The sequence below is a fragment of the Coccinella septempunctata genome, chromosome 1 (genome assembly GCF_907165205.1).
Source record: "Coccinella septempunctata chromosome 1, icCocSept1.1, whole genome shotgun sequence".
NCBI lineage: Eukaryota > Metazoa > Arthropoda > Insecta > Coleoptera > Coccinellidae > Coccinella > Coccinella septempunctata.
Window position 1 is genome coordinate 60471152 of NC_058189.1, and position 22336 is coordinate 60493487.

General features: G+C 37.0%; 1 protein-coding gene across 1 annotated transcript in view; it reads left to right on the top strand.

Moving 5' to 3' along the window:
* Positions 1-22336, top strand: part of LOC123322779 — a 114856-nt gene that overhangs the window by 84687 nt on the left and 7833 nt on the right. The window contains exon 2 of the mRNA XM_044910795.1: positions 19149-19532. Within this exon, the coding sequence (XP_044766730.1) occupies positions 19166-19532 (367 nt within the window). The 5' untranslated portion in view covers positions 19149-19165. The remainder of the gene's footprint in view (positions 1-19148; positions 19533-22336) is intronic.

Consider the following 22336-nt stretch of genomic DNA (forward strand, 5'->3'; position numbering starts at 1 on the left):
TGTTGTGATCTAATCCTTCCCAAATTTCTCCGAATTGGATTCCTAAGTCATTAAGAGTAGCTGGATGATTTTCTGAACTTCTCAGCCTTCTATTGAGGTTGTCCCAAACCTGCTCAATCGGCTTGAGATCTGGACTTCTTGCTGGCCATTTCATTCGAGAGACTTCAACCTCTTCAAGGTACTCCTGAATGATGCGCGCACGATGGGGTCTGGCATTATCGTCCATAAAAATGAAATTTTCACCAATGTATGGGGCAAATGGCACTACATGCTCTTCAAGAATGTTCCTTATATACTTATCAGCATTCATAGCTCCATTATCAACGACCACTAGGTCTATGCGAGCAGTCAAAGATATTCCACCCCATACCATAATCGATCCTCCCCCGAAACCAGTAGTAGGAAATTGCACTGAGCATATCTTTCATATGGACGTCTGTATATAAGGGAACGCCGATCACAATGGTAGAGGCAGAATCTAGACTCATCTGTGAAGAGAACTCTTTCCCAATCGGCCTCTTAATGGATATGCTCTCTCGCAAAATCCAAACGCACCCTTCGATGGGCCTCTTCCCGCGACACGAGGCCTTAAATCATATTATCTGAGGCGATTTCTTATTGTCTGAGTGCTAATTTGCACCTCATGAGTTTGCTCAAGCTGAATTTGAAGGAGGCGAGCGGTTGCAAACCGTTGTCTCAACGAAGAAACTCTCAAGTAACGTTCTTGAATGGCAGTTGTTACCCGTGGTCTACCCTATCCTGGTCTTCGGACATTCAAACCTGCCTCCCTGAATCGCTGCAACATTCTGGACATACTTGTATAGGAAACTCCAAACCTTTCTGCAATTCTTGTGTATGTCCACCCTTCTTCTCGCAAAACTACCGCTTGGGCACATTCCTCTTGGGTCAAATTGCGTGTTTCGCGTTGCATAGCGATCGAGTGTAGAAAATCAAACGAAAGAAAAACTATTGATCACTAGAATTGATCGAGAACAACTGATTTTAGAATGGAGCCAATACATTCAAAATCTGATAATATCATCTTTTTTTATTCCTGCTGGGAAAAAACATCTGTATTGAAGAAAACCGTTGAAAGTGGATAACATATGCATGCATAATTCTGATAAAAATAATTATCATCGAGAACACCTTCAGTTGTAGAATAAATTTGAGATTTCCATAATGTGCGTTAATTTTTTTGCGCAGTGTACTGATTCCCATCAGTTTAGGATCAGTGATCCCTGTCATTTTCATGTTGAATCATAAGTTCAGAAGTCTAGATAGTGAAATGTTGATCATTCAACTGGGTGTATTTCGAAAGATTTCTCCATCCATAACACGAACAAGAAGACGAAATCCTATTCGTTAACACATGACAAATTTGTCTTATTTAACATTTACCCAAATAATTGAATCCTGCAAATCTCCCGTACAATATCCGAGCGCAAACATCTGGAAAAGCTCCACCTGGAGAACAAATTCGTACGGAAAGTTAGCCAAAGTGGGGGATGTTTAATATGTTGAAATGAGGTTACGAATGCAAATGCACAAACACACGATAAGTTCGGAGCTGACCGCCGCGCCGGTTCAAAGTCCGAAACTATTCCCTCTTGGTCCTCCTGCTAAGGGGTTATGTTGTCAGTTCTTGAGAATTGGACGTTGGTTGGTTGGAGGATCAAAGAGAAATGCGACAAACTTCGTCGGTTCAGATGTCAGTAAAAGGCAAATCTTGTTTTGGGATACTGGACCAAAGTTATTTATGTTATTTCAGACTCTTAATTGGTATCATCCGAGTCTGTAATCCGATTAAGAAGGACTCAGTTCCCAATATCTTTCTATCAACCTAATTGTCATAATTGTCCCTATACAATAGTTTTTCCCCTAATCCATCCAAAAACACATATATCTACTGCTCCGCTAAAGCTAGTGTATGGGGAGTTTGGGAGAGTTGAACCCCTTTTCACTCTGAAGCCACTCAAGTTGCATCTGTAAATGGTAGCAACTTATTTTTTTGCGTGAAGATATCATGCCCAAATAGGTAGCGAAAGATAATAGTTAATAGAAGGTGGGATGAACATTTTGAGTGAAGCAATTCTTTTTTTAGGTATCGAAAATTGGCTCATGTCTCCCTAACCCATGGGAGAGATGAACAGGGGGAGAGAGCTACTTGACCATAAGTTTGTTTATCAAGAAAAACATTGAAAGACAACAATTTCCAATGACCAACGATTTACATCATTAGATACATCAGCGTATGAAATACATATCTTCTATTTCAGAGTCACTCTCCCTTATTTCCGAGACATTTTTTACTTTTTTGAAACTTCGTATATTTTTTTATATTTATTTCTCTTATTCAATTTTCTTTTTTTTGAAGCAAACTATTATCTAAGCTCAGTGCGTGAAACTTGACCAATGATGATGTCTCTCGACCATAGCATGGGTCAAGTCTCCTGCACTCCCTCTCAGCCTAATCAGCAGATGTTTTCTTGAAACTTTCACAAGTATTTTTAAAGAAGCTCATCGTTTGTAAGACAATATTAATCAATGAAAGCAATAAAAATAAATAACACCACACAACTATTCAACTTTTCAGACAGTGTAACAAACAAAAATTATTCAATTTACTATGTACTTCCCAAACAACAAAAACGTTCAACCCTTTCACTCCCGAACTGTTCTGATGGCGGCCAAAATGAAGCCGCCACTAGCGCTTTGTTACGAGTATGTCGTGAGCTATTTACGATACCGGTAGCGCGAAATTTGAATTGAAATATTTGAGGTGGTTCAAGTCTCCCCCTACGTACAGGGTGGTCAAAAATCGTTGTCTCTCGGGATCTCGAGAACTTTGAGAGCTAAAAGAAAACGGATGACACATTCTCAGCTCTGTTTTCCTGACTAATCCAAATCTGAAGACAGAATTGGCCTATCATTTCAATATTTTGAGTTATTCACAAAAATTGAGAAATTGCCATTTTCAATAATGCTCGCTTATTTAAACTCGTACTCGAAAATCATTATGACATTTTAAAGGCACTTTTTATGAGTGATTCAAACATGAATTCATTAAATTTTTCGAACCAGTCGTTTTCAAGATTTTTCGTGCTTTATGATCTTGAATGATAAGACAATAAGTACGTGGACTCATAGTGATCGGAATTACCAATTTTCGAATCACTTTTTCTATGCATCGTTTCCTACTTCAGCATTATTGAAAATGACAGTTTTTCAATTTTTGTTGATAACTGAAAGTCGAGAAATGATATGCTGGTTCATATTTGGATTACTCAGAAAAAAGATCTCTAGACTGTGTCATCCGTTTTCTTCCATCTGCTATAGTTCTCGAGATCCCCTCAGTAGACAACGAATTTTGCCCACCTTGTATATATGAGTGAGTAAGAATTAACGCGCAAAGTTCATTACCTCGGAATATATAATTATTTGATGAGTTGGTCCTTGATATGATTTTTTATCTTTCTTTTTGCTAGATAATTCAATTCAAATCAGACTGTATGCAAAAAGCAAATTATAGGACACAATTTTTTTATTTCAATTTAAAAGAATGATACTGCTCGGAGGAAATAAAAATGGTGAAAATTTTCGTGATCGACCTCACAATACGTGAAAAAATCGCTAATTGGAATTCAATGGGTTCAGCCATTTTATCCCTATGATAAAAAACTCAGTCGATGACCCCAATAATCCCCAACAACAAAGGAACTAGGTATCCATCAAGCTCAACTACCCTTCAATTCTCGAAGAGGATGACGAACTCCACATATGTGAGAAGTTGCATAATTGAATATGAAAATTGATCTGTTCCAGCATTTTTCAAGGAATAGAATACCTATACTGAAGGCATCAATTTTGTGCGTTACTTTATACACATTCTGTATGTCTCCAAGTTGGGATTAACATCATTACGTTTTACTAACCTACCGTAATCTTGGATAATTTAGTGCCCTACCGATATGAAATAGGCAATCAAAGTTTTTACCAATAGGGACCAAGGCTTCTATGATGGGAGCATTATAAAGCTACCCTCAAAATGGCCACAAATTATGGAACAAAACGTTGGATCTTCTACCTGAATCGCACTATGCAGCTCCATGAACTTTTCAAATTTATTACTAGAAGAGTTGCTCTTTCAGAATATGTATCACATTTCAATCTGCGGTTGTTTTATTGAGAGATAAGCGACTCGAACATTGACTATCGAAAAATTCCCAAAAAGATGGAATCAATAAAATAATCGTCAAGACAAAACGGCTGCATCGAGCTCCATAAAATTTTCAGATTTATTACTATACTCCATTCACGTTTATTTTAGCAGTCGGTTGGCCATGAACAATTTTCTCAAGTTTTTGTAACCAGAACGGAGTAAGGTTCGCACTCATGAAATGTCGTTAATGTCATAACGCCGTTGCCACAACTAATATCAATTTTTATTACGAAAATATCGAAAGTGATTGAAAAAAGAGACAGGGTTTCAGGAAGTGCTATTTGGAATTCAGGTCCGCTCATTCAAATAGTTATACCCTGATATTCTAAAATCCACAATACGTCAGACGGTAGCGAACATATTCAATGTAAGAAAATTTATATAATGTTTCATCTGAATCTAAACGACTTATATTTCAGCTGAATATTTCCACAATCAGGAAGATTGTGAATGAAGAGGATAACAATGAATTTCCTTCTATTGGGAGACCCAAAAAAGTGGTGGCATTTGAGAATTTTATGTTTGAGTGAATTAATGAGAAAAGTTAAAGAATAAGTTGTCCTATACATTGTAAATGACTCAAGGTACAATAAATACCTAATTATTATTATTATATCAATGTATTAAGATGAACACCCACAAATACGCGCCAGTTGTCCTGTTAATTGTTTATTCATGTGAAATTTTTATGTTCAAAAGTGAAGTTCATCTTGACTTGAACCTTCCTTTAATTCCTTTTACTTATAATGATGCAAGATGATTTTTGTTGAAGAATTTAACATTCTTGTAATTATCTGTTAATTCCTTCGGGAGATACCCATTCCCAACCACTACATCATATGCATTTCATCTTCGGGTTAATATTTTTGAAATTTACAACTGATGAAACGTATTCAAACTTAAGCCAATGAAGATAACGAACATTAACTCTCTTAAAGCTACTGCATATTATGATATTATACTGATCTCTTATATTTTCCATACAAATAACTAGATTTGGTATGCCTTCAATCAGTTCGTATAAGCTTCAATTATATTCGTCACATATTTTCGACTTCATATTTTCCGAAGTGATTCGACATTGTGATAAAATACGTAATAACAGAAACTTTCACGTAGAACGGGCAACATAGCGTTAATTTAAAACCCAAAAAAGTTTTGACAAGCGTCATAACCCCACATTTTCGTACTATACAGAGTGAAATGTGTCAATTTTCCATGGCCAACCGACTGCTAAAATAAAAGTGAATGGAGTATAGAAGAGTAGCTCTTTCAGAATATGTATCACATTTCCATCTACAGTTACTTTTATTGAGAGATAAACGACTCTAACGTAGCAGGGCACAATGCGAAACATGTCGAATAAAGTATTGAATTTATGCATTTCTTTTCCTCCAACCTAATATGAAAGGGGCTGTCAAGATATGAAGATTTTACTGATATCCTCGATAGGGAATAGGAGAAATAAAATCAAAAGACTTTATTTCGTCCTGTTAAGGAGGCTGTCTATCTGTTGCAAATCTCGAATAGCTCTTCAGCCCTGACTCCCGTGCAGATGGCATCCAATATGGAAATCGCGAACAATCTTGCCGAGTAGTTCTAATAGAATCTCTTCCCTAATAATCAAACGTTATTAGACCTGAACACATTGGATCCGGCGATAATAGAACCAAGAGGATTATTCGAATCGTAATTTTATTAAGTTTGTTGTCATCCGAACGAGGCAAAATTCTATTTCCGAATCTGTCTAGGAGTTTATTGTTTAATTGGAAAACGCGGAAACCGCCCCGTTCCGATGGAAATTCCGAGCGAATGATGGAATTGCAGGTTGCGGACCTGTTCATTTGGAATTCATGAATTCGAGGATGAAAATTCAATTTGAACTGCAGCATTTTTCACACTGAACCGTTTCGCAAACTTTATCTAAGTTCAATCAGTCCGACTTCTTCTCCTCATTGTAGATATACTATACAGGCCCTCCGTATGATTTGATGGAGGCCTGTTTAACCTGAAGCGTCTCAGAGAACACACCCGTAGAGTCATTCGGAGCAACTGTACGCACTTTTGACTTTCAAGCCATAGCCTGTTTCAAATGTTGAATCTAGGAAAATTAAAACATATTCATAAGATAGAGAATTTTCTAATCTATAAAAAAACATCAAAAAGCAAACAAACAAAAAAGTTTTTTTCCGCAAAAAATAATTTGAAAAGTTGAGTGCGTTCACATGCCCCGTATTGCGGGTAAGTGTGCGCATGCGCACCCTCACGGGGTAAGTGAACGCAGTGCTTAGTAAACCACACAATCAAAACAAATTACAAAATAATGTCATCAAAATGTTACAATATTAGAGAAATGCTGTTTATTGTCAATACAGAAGCGCCTTTTTACAAGCACTACATTATTGTTCGTGCCACCATTCCTGGTGAACACAACACTTGATACATTCCCCTGTTCGTGGCTCTTCATATTTTTCTGAACAAATAGGACAATATTGATCGAGTCTCATCCAAGGAAATCAAAAATGTCATAATTTTTTCCTCACTGAACTAATGCCCATATAATAAATCTATGCGCACACTTACCCGCGCACACTTTCCCCAGTAAGCCAAAATTTGAATTGACGTTCTCATAGAGTTGAGCAGCACCTTAAATTTTTGATGATATATTTAGATTAATATGCGCATAATCGAATAAAATATTGTTTAACACTGTCGGACTCGGAACTTGGACCTGGCAGAATTTGCAGAGATGCTGAAAATTAAAATGAAAACTAGTGAATTTGATTGATTGCAAATATAAAGTTGAAGAAACGTCGCACGGCGTATTCTTATGAAAAACTAATCTGGCGATTCTGCGCCCTTGCTTCACCCAAATGAACCCTTCTTTCATACATTGCATAGTCGAGATATACGCACTGCGCACACTTACCCTCTGCGCTCACTTACCCCGAAAGACTACAAAGTTTATCACGGAACTTCAATATTCAGACGACTGCGGACTTATCGCTAGCAGCTCAGAGGATCTACAGATAACGTTGGACACCTATAAACATATATACGAAGCTTTAGGCCTTGGACTCAATATTTGAAAACCAAAATCCTGGTAAATCCGCCAGAAAGCCTTCAAACAACAGTTCGAGCAGTTCAAATACTTGGGAAGCTCCATAAATACTAGGGCTAACCTAGACACGGAAATACACGACCGTATCAATTCGGCATCACGGGCATTCTGCAAGCTATTGCAAAATCACGACCTCAATCTGAAGACCAAGACAGCTGTTTACAAAGCAGTGGTCCTGCCAACTCTTCTTTACGGAAGCGAAAGCTGGACGCCCTACAGGCGACATATTGAACAGCTTGAACAAACGCAACAACGTCATCTAAGAAAAAAAATGCATATCAGATGGTTCCACAAAGTTTCAAATGCAGTCTTGCAGCGCGCGAGTTGTATAACAATTGAGACTCAAGTAACGAGGGCCCGACTCAGATGGAGCGGCCACATTCTGAGGATGCAAGACACAAGGCTCCCCAAAATAGCTCTCTATGGCGTATTCACAGAGGGAGATCGGAAACCAGGAGCCCAGTATATACTGCATCAATCCCTAAAATCAGTTAATGCCAATCATAACACGAAACAACTAGCATTAGACAGATCACAGTGGAGGTCTTTGGTGTACAGTTTTAATGGAGACTCGAGAAGAATACAGCGGTGGCCAGATCTGGTTGGTGACTATCCATGCCCAGAGTGTGGAAAGATCTGTAGGTCAAGATAGGGTCTCTTCAGTCAAAAAAGGGCACACAATCGCAAGTAGCCCTAAGAAATTATAAGTTTGATCGCACCGATAGTTTTGTTTTTGAGTCTTTTTGTAGATTTATTCTCGGCAACGGGATACAGTAATGAATAATTGACATGGCGTCAGTAAAAAGGACCCTATACTTTATATGCGAAACTAAGAAGTAAAAAAAATTGTCTAATGAAATTTGTTCTGGATAAATCTGTCTCCAATAATTTAATAATACTGATTTGTATACAGAGTGGCAAGCAATACCTTCATTTTTCATTCGATATTTGAGTAGAGTAGGTACTTTTCTTCCAACGGACACTCCACGCTCTATTTTTGTTTATTTTGATTAGCATATCGAAAAAATTTAAAGAAATATGCCTAGTACCAATTTTATAAACGGAAACGTGAGAAAAGTATCCATTTTTGACAGCCCATATCACAGAAGTGGTACATATTTCACCCCATGTCAAATATTAATGTTTTCGCACGAGGAATTACCTCATGCATTTTTGCCCAACACCCTGTATGTTGTCCGTGGATCCATTCTTCATTTCTATAATGAGGGATGTTATCCCCAGATAAAGAGAGAGTTTTCATTAATTTCTATTATCATTCTTCTTCTTTCCTCATTTCGTAGTCGACGTCTGGTAACGCTTTATTGAAAATAAAATAATTATTTTTCAACCAATTTTCAAGACGCTTGCAATCCCCCAAAATAACTGAGCGTTATTTGCCCAGGAAATTCATTAAAATCATCTTGAGACTTTTTTCTTCTCCGAATAAATTCAGATATCTGCATTGGCCGCAGGCCCGGACTGGGACCACTTGGGGCCCTCAGCTGAGACCTATTAAGGGGCCCTATATCGGTGGGTCCGGGGCTTTACCCGGGAAATTTTTGAAAACGAATTAGGTGCTTGAAAACAATGAAAATGCATTTTTACGCTAGGTATTTATGCGAATATTATGATTCTCGACTTTTATTGACTTTATTTTTTATTAAAATTAGAAATTCACATTATTTTTAAGATACCACTTGAAAACACATTCTGTAGAACTGTCAATAATTACAAAGGTGTCAAAAATGAAAGTGGAGTATTGAATTGATGTGGCCGATACATCCAAAATTGAACTTGAAACAGATTATATGATTTTCACAAAAAAGGGTTGTCAAATCACGACACTCGTTCCGTTATCACAATACCATCTTTAGGTGGGTAAAGGTAAACTGAAATATATGGTATCGAACGAGAAGATATTTAAACAAGCATTTTTCTCTTAGAATATAGAATAACAGGAAGGAGCATATTGCTCATTTCAATTTGACCGGAATAGAGAAGAAATATGGCCGACATATATTTCCGTTTCAACAGTGGCGTAGGACAATGAAGTTTCCAAAAAACTAACTTCAATAGTCAGTTGATTCTGATTAATCAAAAAAATTTGGAAAGCACTGACGTAAAGTCAGAAGCTTTTTCACGCTCGTTGAAATTTATAATCGAAGCGGAAATTCACCCCGCCTAACACTGCTTGGCTATATACTTAATGGTATTAAGGTCTTTGACTTAACATCACCTACGCCCATGGAGTGTTATTATCATGGGATAACCTTGTTATGTCATGAAATTCCATTGAACTTTAGTTCAATGTGAAATTCAGAAACTCATAATAATTACCTGATATTCAGCTTAAAAAATCACCTACCTATGAATTATTCACGATAAAATATCCAAAATCCTTATTTCCAGTAAATTTCAAGAATCCAAATTACCAAAATTAAGTTAAAACATCACTTTGTTCATTTGGCCACAGATAACAGAATCATTTGACTTCCAAGTCTGCCACTTTTCAAATCAGAATTTGGAAGACCAATATGGCCGTTTCCGTCGCAAAATTCCCGTCACATTTATTCGAAAAAGCTCCTTCCTGATATTCTATGTTCTAAGATTTTTCTCTATTCTAAAAATCTACAGGGGGCAGTGACAGTTTCCAGAACATTCTGAGCAATTTCATTTCAGAGTTGGTGAAAATCGGACTAGAGGGGTAATGGTAATTTTCGGAACGTTCAGATCAATTACAAAATAGGTACCAATCGGATGATCGGTCATTAAATAATATAGCAAAGGAAACCTTCAATAAATGCATAATGATATCATCTTTCCCTAGATTTCAACGAGTTGTTTTTTTATTCCTTTCGCATACAATTTTTCAAAATTTTTTTCTACAGGATTTTTGGTTTGCTTGTTTGTTTCATATTAGCAACTAAGCAGACGAAAAAATCCTGAAATTACTCTGAATGTTCTGATGTTCTGGAAACTACCCCCGCCCCCTCTAAATTTTTAACAGTAGAGAGTTAAATACAGGGTGTTCTCAAAGGTGAGGCTTTTTTTTTTGACAGGTAATAGAACTCCTCAAAATAATTCATAGTACCAAAAATCATTTATATAAAATATTTACCAGGGCTCAAGGTATGATTTCGGTAGTGCTTCGGATGCAATGCTACAGTGCTACAGAATGTGACTGCAGCTTGGTAATTGCATATGGGTAGTCACATTCTCCAGCCACTGCATGCATCCGACGCTCTACCGAAACCATACCTTTATGAGGCTTGTGCCGGTGAAAGGTCAGTATACTGGAAACCGTCAGAGTCAGCGTAAGATTTTTGTGAATTTTCGGAGTGTCGCAAAGTAGTTGCCTCACGTTTACTCAAACAATGAACTTGTTGACATGATTTTAATTTATGGTGAATCCAAACAGAGTGCCAGTGCAGATTGTACAGTAGAGGATTTCCGTTAAGAAATCACCCAACTCCTCGGATGTTCATAAACTTGGTGCAAATATGTAGGGAACTGGAAGTTTGCACTGATCCCGGGGAGCAAATGTTGGCAGGCCTGTAACATCGCAAATGGCAGAAATCGAGGAGCAAATTCTGGACATAGTTGAGGAACAACCGACAACAAGTACTAGATCCATAGCCAGGGTCGTCGGAGTGAGCCACAGTAGAGTTTGAAAGACACTACAAGAGCAACTGTACCCCTATATACCATTTCCAGAAAGTTCAAGCACTCCAACCAGAAGATCATACTCCAAGAAAAGATTTCTGCCTGTGGCTTTTAAATCACCAATATCTAACAACATTTATTCTGTTTAGTGACGAAGCCACTTTCACCAGAAATGGAGAAAACAATTTCTACAATACCCATGTATGGTCTACAGAAAACCCTCACGCTATCAGAAGAACAGATTTTCAGCAAAGGTTTTCCTTGAATGTCTGAATCGGACTCCTGCGTGGAATGCTTATTGGGCTATTTTTTCCACCACCACGAATGTCAGGTGAAGACTTTCTCCATTTTCTCCAGAACAATTTGCCAGGATTACTAGAAAATGTTCCTCTCAATATTCGACAGAGAATGTGGTTGTTACTGGATGGAGCACCACCCCACTTTCGAAGCAACGTTCGAAATTATTTAAATAATGAATGGGTTCCCGAATAGGTGGATAGAACGTGGCGGATCCATTTTTTCCCCCAGATCTCAACCCCTGTGATTTCTTCCTTTGGGGTCATTTGCAAACATAAGTGTACAGTGACGGTGAAGTAGATAGTGCTGACGAACTAAAAAGAAAACGCATTGAAAATGCTTGTGAAAGCCTCACCGTAAAAACAACCTGTGTTTGTCTATAAATCTCCTCGTTCTGTACCAAATTTTTCAGTGAACCCTCAACAACCTGAAGATCTTATTGTGATCACAAAACACGTGTCGTGGTTTGCCACTCATTTTATGTGAAAATCATATTAATCATATATGTAATCTGTTTCTAGTTCCAAAATGCAGTATTGTAGCCACACCAAATGTATGAATGAATTAGGTGAAAATAATTTTTGTAATAAAAATAATTAAAAACGGATTTTAGTGATTAGAAAAATAACACTAAAATTAAAAACGAATCTGTGTGTTTAACAGTTTATAATGCTGTGATACTAGAATAGAAGGGGCTTAACTAAGATGCCTCAACATTTTACTCCCCTTGGCCTGAAGTAACAGCTTCTTTGTGGGCAACTCACTTGTTGAAGCTACTTCATCTATTATCTTTATCTACGTTAGTGGGGGCCCCTCAGGCCGGGGGCCCTCCGCGATCGCGGACCTGCGGACCTGGCCAGTCCGGGCCTGATTGGCCGGTTGCAGAAAGTCATACAAACTGATTCTGTATGTGAATAATCATTGTTTTGTATTTTCTTTAAAAGGTCAGAGGGAGCCCACGATACTGAACATGGATTAACTTGACGGTCGCGAAGACTTTGTGGATTGGGAAGATTATTAGATGGTAGGATAAAAAAAAAAAGTTATATGAGGTATGCCAATTCATCAGTGGGACGAAGAGAGTCGAAAATAGTTAAAAAAATAGTCAAATGGACAACTTGTGTCAGATTTTGATTATTCTTTATATGGACTATAAAGGATGTCTTTAACTAGTACAAATTTTTCAACAGTATAGGTATTGTTGAGGTCAGAGGTCAAAAGAAACACTCTTTTCCTTCACCATTTTTTACGAATCGGCTCGGTTCAAGTGATACAGGCTGTTGAAAAACCATAAAAAAAATATTTTTAGTTCTATTTAGTTTTATCGAATGAAATGATATTCGGAATATAGTTTTTCATTCATTATTTGATCAAACTTCTCCAAACACAATATATCACCCACATCTTCCAGTTTTTTCATTTTTTGAAACTAAGTTGGACGCTATGTGAATATTTGAACGCATGGGCGCCCGCAGGGGGGGCCAGGGGGGGCCACGGCCCCCCCTGAGATTCTGATAGACACCGTTAGAGAAATTTTTCTTTCAGTAAAACTAATCGTAGATGATATTTTGCCCCCCCTGAGAAAAATTTCTGCGGGCGCCCATGTTTGAACGTTTTGTAAAATAAAAGCTTTCTTCATATTTTCTCATATAATGCGCCGATTTCGGGTTATTCGATGTTCAAAAATCAAAAAGAATCTGTGAAATTTTGAAGATTGGGTACTTTGGCTGAACAAAACTCTATTTAAAAGATCCACAGATGTGTAGTGTCACAGATTTAACTAGTTATACTGAAGGTAATTTTGTTTTTCCAGGGGTGGCATAGCTCATTATAAAAACTTAAAATAGCTATATCTTTTTATCCGGGCCGAATCGGAAACAATGGTATGGAAAAAAGTGTTTCTTTCACATAAAAAGAGTATTGCTTCCTCCCCAAGCTAATATTACTATATTACTTGATATATAATTTATTCCTCACAATGTCCACAACTATAAGATGTAGTATTCTATATTCAATGAACAACCGCCTTTGTTGGACTGATGTAAGATGATAATTATGAACCAGGAATCCAGTAAATTTCTACATTTTAAATGTAAACAGCCACTCGTGCATCATAATGAGCTACAGAGTACAACGATCGTTGGCTTAATTTAGTAGCTTCGATTTCCACAATCGCTTCCCTCTCATGTTAACTAAACATAACCTTTAAGGACTCCTTTCAGTTCAGGTCTAGATTAATTAGCCACCACACAGCTCGCAATAGAGTTACGTTTCAAATGCACTCAATTGAGTATGTTAGCCATGCAGCAGTCTGCGTGGACAGCAAATAAGCCTATTATATCTAATTAAACTTTTACCTTATACCCTGGACCAGATTCGTTACTGGAGGAAAAGTAATTAGTTCAACTTCTGTATATCACAAGTACGAAATTAATGTTGAATTCATTATCATCAGGATATTGCGCTTTCGAGGGTCTGGCATCATACGTCACGTTATACATTGTGTTTCAACTGAAACGCTACTACTTTCATTCATAAAATATTGCCACTTGAGATGCAGGGCTGTCGGCTGTCCTAAAATCGTACTATATTTCATTCAAATATAAAGGCCACAAATTCAGAGCTTTGTCTTGAGTGTTTCGAGATACAGATGAACGCACTGTTTTCTAAAATATTCCCAATTTTCCTTCCCAGATCCACCATAATATTCCATTAATTACTCGCCATTCTTGAACAATTTTACCCGAAGCATTCGCCAATTTGTTTCATGTAACCATCTCAAACCTGGTAATGTATACAGGGTAAATCTTTGACTCGTAAAAATAATCAGTAGAATCTTGAGGTCAAAAGAAACAATTTTTTTCTCTACCATTCTTTCCGAATCGGCTCGGTTTGAAAGATACAGCCTGTTGAACAACCATGAAAAAATTTATCTCACAAACAAAATGAATTTCAGAATATACGAGGATATATTGAAAAATTCTTAGCCCACTGTAGAACCAAACAAAATTTCAATGTCAAAATATTTTATTACAGCGAAACTGCAACGTCTCTAGACCTACCAAAACTAATGTTTTTTTTTTTGCTCTGCAAACCAGACCTCCATAGCTTTTATTACCTCCTCGTTGGAAGAAAATTTACGACCTTTTAAACTTTTTTTCAGTTGAGGAAAGAGATGATAGTCGGATGGAGCCAAATCTGGTGAATAAGGGGGGTGTTCTAGTAATTCAAACCCTAAATCACGAATTTTTTGCATGGCAACATGAGATGTGTGCTGGGCGTTGTCCTGCAAAAACAAAAACCCTTTGATGGCTTTCCGCGTCTTTTCTCTTTAATTTTTTTCCGTAGAGTGTTCAGTAATGTTGAATAGTAATCTCCGGTTATTGTTCTACCCTTATCCAAAAAATCAATCATGATTACTCCATGGCAATCCCAAAAAACTGAAGCAAGAACTTCTCCAGCAGATTTTTGGACACGAAACTTCTTAGGTGTTGGTGAACCAGAGTGTCGCCATTCCATCGATTGCTGCTTTGTTTCTGGATCGTAGAAATGTACCCAAGTCTCATCCATAGTAACAATTCGATGTAAGAAGTCTACATCGTTTTCAAATCGAGCACAGATCGAACGCGATGCTTCTACCCTTGCACGCTTTTAGTCAACATTCAAACATTTGGGGATCCATTTTGCAGCAATATTTCTCATGTTCAAATTGATACGAAATATATGATGAACGCGTTCGTATGAAATATTCAGTAATTCAGATATCCGTTTTAGCTCAATTCGACGGTCTGATAAAATCATGTCATGAACTGCATCGATATTTTCGGGGACTGACACAGAAACAGGCCTTCCCGATCGGTCATCATCTTCAATGGAAAATTTACCTCTTTTGAAGCTTGCAGTCCAATTTTTCACGGTCGCATACGAAGGACATTGATCACCAAGGGTATTAAGCATATCTTCGTAAATGTGCTCACCTCTTAACCCATTTGAATACAGGTACTTGATGATTGCTCGATACTCCAATTTTTCGATTTTCACAATTTCGGTGGACATATACTTTCTTTTCATTTATTGCGTAACTTTGGTTTACTTTTTTGACCTGAAACTGCACACTGACACTTCTAAGGAGTTATTGTTCGTTGCTAGGGTAAAGCAATATTTTTTTATGCATGGAACTGGTCTAGGCTAACTAGATATCAATACATCCTCTTTTTTTAATAAATCTTTTTCGAACACAAGATATCACCCATGTCTTCTTGTTTTCTCTTTATGACTATTACGTAGTATAAAAATACCAAAAATTCAAAGAACCCAACTCTGAAACTCTTAAACTGAGTTGAACGCAATAATCTTATGAATATTTTAACGTTTTGTAATTGTATTCCTCATATTTTCTCGTATAATGCGCCGTTTTCGAGTAATTTGATATTCAAAAATTAAAGTATCTGTGAAATTTGAATAATTGAATAATTTGACTGAATACAACTCTGTTTATAAGATCCACAAATGTGTCACAGATTTAGCTAGTTATTCTGAAGGCAATTTTGTTATTCCAGGGGTGGCACAGCTCATTATGAAATCTCAAAAAGCCCATTCCTTTTTATCAGGGCCGAATCGGACAAAATGTTGTAGGAAAAAGGTGTTTCTTTTGACCTCAAGAATCTATTATTGAAATATTTGTACGAATCACCCCTGTATTTTTCATTCAAGCAATTTTATTTTAACAAATCGAAGCATAGAAACACTTTCTAGACTGTGTCAGTTCACCCAATAAAGCTGTGGATATGTTGGAAAAGTAAAATCAAGTCAAAAAACCTAGCAAAAACATTGAAGGGTTTCGTGAAATCAATTTAGTTGTTCAAGGAGTAAAGGGGACATCGCTGGAAAAATCACTGAAAAACCTACTTCAAACATACTGTTTTTTGAAATTAAGCAATGAAAAAATATAAAGGCTCCAAAATTCATATACACTGCTGAACAATTCATATAGGAATCACTTATAAATTTCTCGTATCTATTCCTGGTTTTTGTTGAATTATCTGAAACATCTGTTAAATAAAATATCTTTTTCTACAAACGTCAAAAAATGACAAGGTTCGCGCATTGACAACAATATGCGAAGTGACCCTTTTTTTCATTTTCCTTCGTTACCATGACACCATGCGCGAAGTAGTGTGCGAAATACTTACTTCGCACACTGCATGTAAACTATATGGGATTTTTATGTCTTAACCTTTATGTTCCTCAATCAAGCAAAAATCCAAGAAATCATTCATTTATTAATGTATAACAATAATTAAGGCTTTCAAATTGTGAGAAAATTTAACACTATCTAATTTTATTTATTATTCACAATGTTAACATTAATGGTGCAGCCAGTGCACGAACCAATAATTAGGTATTCCTAAAACAGATAACTCAGATTCAGCTCGTGATATCGTAGATTTAGGAGTTGGATAAGACTATCCATTTTTGATTTGCAAGCAACTGCCGTAGAGGTGACAGCACTTGATCCTGAAATTTCAATACTCTTTTTCATATTAAGCTAAGCATGTTTCTTATTTTAGAATAATATTTTTGACGTTTGTAGAAAAAATTTTGTTTGCATCTCATGCGCGAAATACTTTGGTGATCTCGACTATTTTTTTAACTCGGCTGCGCCTCGTTAAAAAAAATCAGTTCTCGATCACCAGAGTAGCATTTCGCGCACTAGATACAAAAATAACTATTAGTTGTTTCATCCTATTCTTTTTCAAACACTTGTCTTCTGAAATCATGCAGTAGCATGAAAAATCATGTGGTTTTTCATATGCTTAACCTGTTATTTCCCATTTGAATTGACAATAATTGAAGAAATGAAAGCATGGTGAAATCTGGTATCTGATCAAAATAAACATCTTGTTGGGAAAATTCCTGGAATAAATGGATGGAAGTTCAGTGATCTCTTTCAATAATTGTTGATGAGGAGATTTTGAATCAAATATCACAGAAAGGAGGGGAGGAGCTCTAAGGGTATCTCAATTTGAGGGATGAGATTTTCTATCCATTTGGGATCAATATTGATTGCTCCATCATTATCAAACTATGAAACGATCACATTACTTTCATAAGTCGGGTGAATTTGTGCAGTAGGGTGGTTTCCCATTACTGGCTTGCTCCTTGCTCTTGTACCAAATTAACGCCTCTCATTTCCTCCGTTCTGGGGAAGAATCGGAAAATCCTCCCGGAGGTTTTTTTCATTAGATTCCGCAGACACGCAGCTCATTGCAAACCAATAATCTCCACAATCAGATTCGCGTAAGTATGCTTCGACGAAAGAGGATCAACTCTCCAAGATTTCCTCCAAGAAATTCCAATTAAAAGGGAATTTATTCTCTATGTGTATTAGTGGGATTCTTCTAATCGTGATGACGTCGAGGGGGGAATTTTGATTGGGAGATTAAAACGGGGAAGATGGAAATAGTTTGCGAAAGATATAAATCATGACCCTCGAGGTGGATCATGGATGTGGCTCGTTAAAATCTGTAATCGGTGAAATTAGTGAGGGAAGTACAGGGTATCCCAAATTGCTTGAAAGGAGTCTCGATTTTCGTGAAAAGTCCATTACTGAAAATCGTTTCTCGATATCTTCATTTGTCTTGAAGATATGACCAAATTTTTATATTTTGTCGATTTCGAAAATGTGCCGTAGCTCCTTAATTTTCGAAAATATCTGAAAACGGTAAAAACTTTCTACAGGCACTTTTTTATTGGAAATACGATACCATATTCAACTTTTTTTTACCTCTTGTATTAAGGGTTAAAAGAAAAAAAACAACTTCGTTATTTTAAATATGAATGCATGCTTGTTTTGGTCTCATATCATCCAAAAAAATTAGCTTTTCAAAAATATATAGATGTCAATATATGTATTACTTCTTTACTCAAGGCAAAATCACCATTTTAGTAAAATTTGGATTTTTGATAGAGTTCTAGGAAACCATTGACCATAAAATTGTCCACTACCAATAAATCTCCATCTCTATGATCCAAATTGAAACTTTCCGTTCATATAAGTTTAAAGTTATATGGATAGATGAAGTGAGGATCAATAGTGATTCAATAGACATAATGAAAACTATTGGTCAAACCAAAATGAAAATATTTGTAGACAAATAAACAGGCAAGGACGGTTTGGATTCAATGTATGACTTGCAATTGTGAACAGAAGATTTCTGGGACCTAAAATATATGATATAATTTGGATACGCGGGCTCATTTGAATATTGAAAGACCCTCCCAGTCAAAAGCAAGATTTGACTATTATTAATTTGAGTACTGAAGGCATTTCTAACGACGAGGGTGATCCTCCACCAGGCCCGGATCTAGGGGGGGGGGCAAGCGGGGCGCTTGCCCCGGGCGTCAGCTTAAGGGGGCGCCAAAATCAACCAGAGGTTAAAATTTTTTTTTTAGTTCCTCGGAAAAAATTAATTTCCTAGTGCTTAAATCGAAACTGTAGAATGGAAACATGATAAACCATCACTATGCCAAAAATCTTCAAAATCAATGAGGGATCAATTAACTGTATATGTATTATTCAGTCATCTAGGAATGACTGCCACACTTGGGTGAAATATGTCTACAATGTGTCGCAAGCATAGAGCCAGTATGCCAGTAATTTCTTTGCCTGGGGAATTACCGACTCATCCCCATTTCATCTGGAACTAAGGGCCAAAATTTCCGATTTTGAATGGACCATAACTTAAAAACTAATCCTTTCAGCAAAATTCTGTTCGCATATTCGTAATCTAGGCCCTTATATTGGCAAACAGAATCCTTTTATGTACCTATTCTTTTTTTCAGAGTGATGCCGTGAACAGATGGCAAATTTTACCCAAATCATCTCCGATTCGTCATATGCAGATAAAGGAGCAGTGCCCGAAGATATCGAGAATTTAACATCGATAGTGAAATGGTTGCTATGTGTGACGTGCGTTTTGGCCGTGGTGGTCAACCTGAAGGTATTCGCCTGTATTCACTGGATAAGAAGGCCCTTGAATTCAGTTTTGAAGATCAGCCTAAGTCTGGCATTGGCTGATAGCTGCGCATCGTGCCTGTCGGGAGGGGCCATTTTTTGCGAGAATTTGATCAGCAGGCGAACGTACATCATCCTCGACATCATCAGGATGTCTTTTATACTGGTTACAGTTTTTCACCTCCTCGGTTTGGGTTTCACCCACTACATAGGTAAGTTAGCAAAAAGGCAGACGAAAATGAACTCCATCTAGTCTGTAGTATGATGTATTATATTATTATTACTGATTTGTATTGAGTTAGCATTAATATAAAAAGATATAGCCATTTTGAGTTTCATAATGAGCTGTAACACTCCTGGAAAAACAAACTTACCTTCAGAATCTTCAGCTACATCTGTGACACTACACATCTGTGGATCTTTTAAACAAAGTTTTATTCGGCCAAAGTACACAATTTTTCAAATTTCGTAAACACTTTTTAAATTTTTGAACATCGGAGAATTTTATGAGAAAATATAGAGAATACTTTTATTTTACAAAACATTCAAATATTCATTAGACAGCGTCCAACTCAGTTTCAAGAGTTGGGTTCTTTGAAATTCTTGTATTTTTATGGTACGTAATGGTCATAATGAAAAAGTTGGAAGACGTGGGTGATATCTTGTGCTAAAAATAGATTCATCAAATAAATGAAAAATTATAGGTCCTTTCGTTTGCATAAAAAATGTAACACTTTTCTACACTCCATTTTAGTATACGTTTGCTGATTGAATTTACACCAGTGTGGAGGAAGTGTAGTTTATCTACATCTCATTTTGACTATGCGTAGATAATCTACACTTCTTCTACACTGGTGTAAATCAACTCGAGTGTAGAATAGTGCTACACTTTTTATGCAAACGAAAGGACCTTATATTTCAAAATTCATTTCGTTTGATAAAACCGTTTGTGAGAACTAAAAATAACATTTTTATGGTTTTTCAACGGCCTGTATCTTTTAAACAACATTGACAAAACCAAAATGCTGGTAAGTCCGCCAGAAAACCTTCAAACAGATATCAACCTGGAGGATGAAACTCTAGAACAGGTCGAGCAGTTCAAATACTTGGAAAGCTCATAAATACTAGGGCTAACCAGGACACGAAAATACACAACCGTATCAATTCGGCATCACGGGCATTCTGGAAGCTAAAGGTCAGAGTGTTTCAAAATCACGACCTCAATCTTAAAACCAAGACAGCTGTTTACAAAGCAGTGGTCCTCCCAAAGCTTCTTTGCAGAAGCGAAAGCTGGACTCCCAACAGGCGACACATTAAACAGCTTGAACAAAAGCAACAACGTCATCTAAGACAAATAATGCACATCAGATGGTTCCACAAAGTTTCAAATGCAAAAGTCTTGCAGCGCGCGAGTTGTATAACAATTGAGACTCAAGAAACGAGGGCCAGACTCAGATGGAGCGGCCACATTCTGAGGATGAATGAGATTCCCCAAAACAGCTCTGTACGGCGAATTCACAGAGGATGCTCGGAAACCAGGAGGCCAGTATAAGCGGTTCAAGTATATACTGCATCAATCCCTAAAATCAGTTAATGCCAATCATAACTGGGAACAACTAGTGTTAGACATTTCACAGTGGAGATCTTTGGTTCACAGTTATAATGGAGACTCGAGAAGAATACAGCGGCGGCCAGATCTGGTTGGTGACTTTCCATGCCTAGAGTGTGGAAGGATCTGTAGGTCACGGTTGGATCTCTTCAGTCACAGCCACAGGAGGGCACAGTCGCAAGTAGCCCTAAGAATTATAAATTTGATCGCACCGATAGTCCGGTTTTTTAGTCTTGTTGTAGTTTTATTCTCGGTAACGAGATTCAGCAATGAATGAATGAATCTTTTAAACCGAGCTGATTCGGTAAAATGGTAATGAAAAAATTGTTTCTTTTGACCTCAAGAATCTACTGTTGAAATATTTGTACAAGTCAAAGACTCACCATTATAATATTGAACAATTTGTTGTTTTTGCTTTAAACTTTCAGAATGCTAGTTCATCAGACTTTTGTCAATGTGCAGAATCGTTAAGATTAAGAATTTAATTTTTTCTTTAAAAATAGTACGTGCCTAAAAACGTTAATTGTGAAAATTCAAGAATATTGTAGTCATCTTTTCGAAGTAATTTTCAGACATTCATAATGTAACATTTCTGCTTGTATTCTTCCATAGATAAAGCTTATTTTAAAAAGCCAGGAAAAAGGAAGTACGTTTCCTGGGAAACACATTTCAGGGGTGGCTTGCAATAAGAGGGAAACACCACCAAAATTTCTTTTTATTGCCTTGTCTGCCCAATTTCATTGCTGTCACTTTCCTGGTTTCCTTGGAGAAAAATGTGAAAATTTTTCAGGGAGGCTTTATCTAAGCTGGGGTTGTTCAAAAAAGAGAAACTTATATGAAAGACCCATACAATTTTTTGACAAGGAATTAACCACTTGAATTTTTTCGCAACTTTGTATATGCAGATTTATGCCTTGTATATACAGATTAGGATTCTGGAGATGTCCAATATTAACTTATTCAATTTCTGACCGATGGTTCCATATTCTGGAACTAACGCGAGGGGAATTTCACCACAGGCGTGATGAATTCGATCAATTTCCGTCCACAGCTTCGTGACAAAACGTCCTCACAGCAACAGACGATGATAGCACGAACCACGATTCAGTGACTCTTCGGTAGCTAACTGAACATTCAGGATGTGTAGTCTCCTCAAGCCACTCAAAGTGTATCTCCATCTCCGATACAGATTTTGATTCCATTTAAGTCAAACTAACAGAATTCAAGTCTTGAACCAGAGCATCAACTTGAATAGGCTCTACAATATGAGAACATCGAACAGGCAGATAATATTAATTTGCCCCTAAGTTTAATCTAGGATATTTCTTCCACGGCAACTCTGGAGATAAATTGATCGATTTCGAAAGCCTATCTCCCTTCGTTCAGATTTTCATATTGGAAATGGCA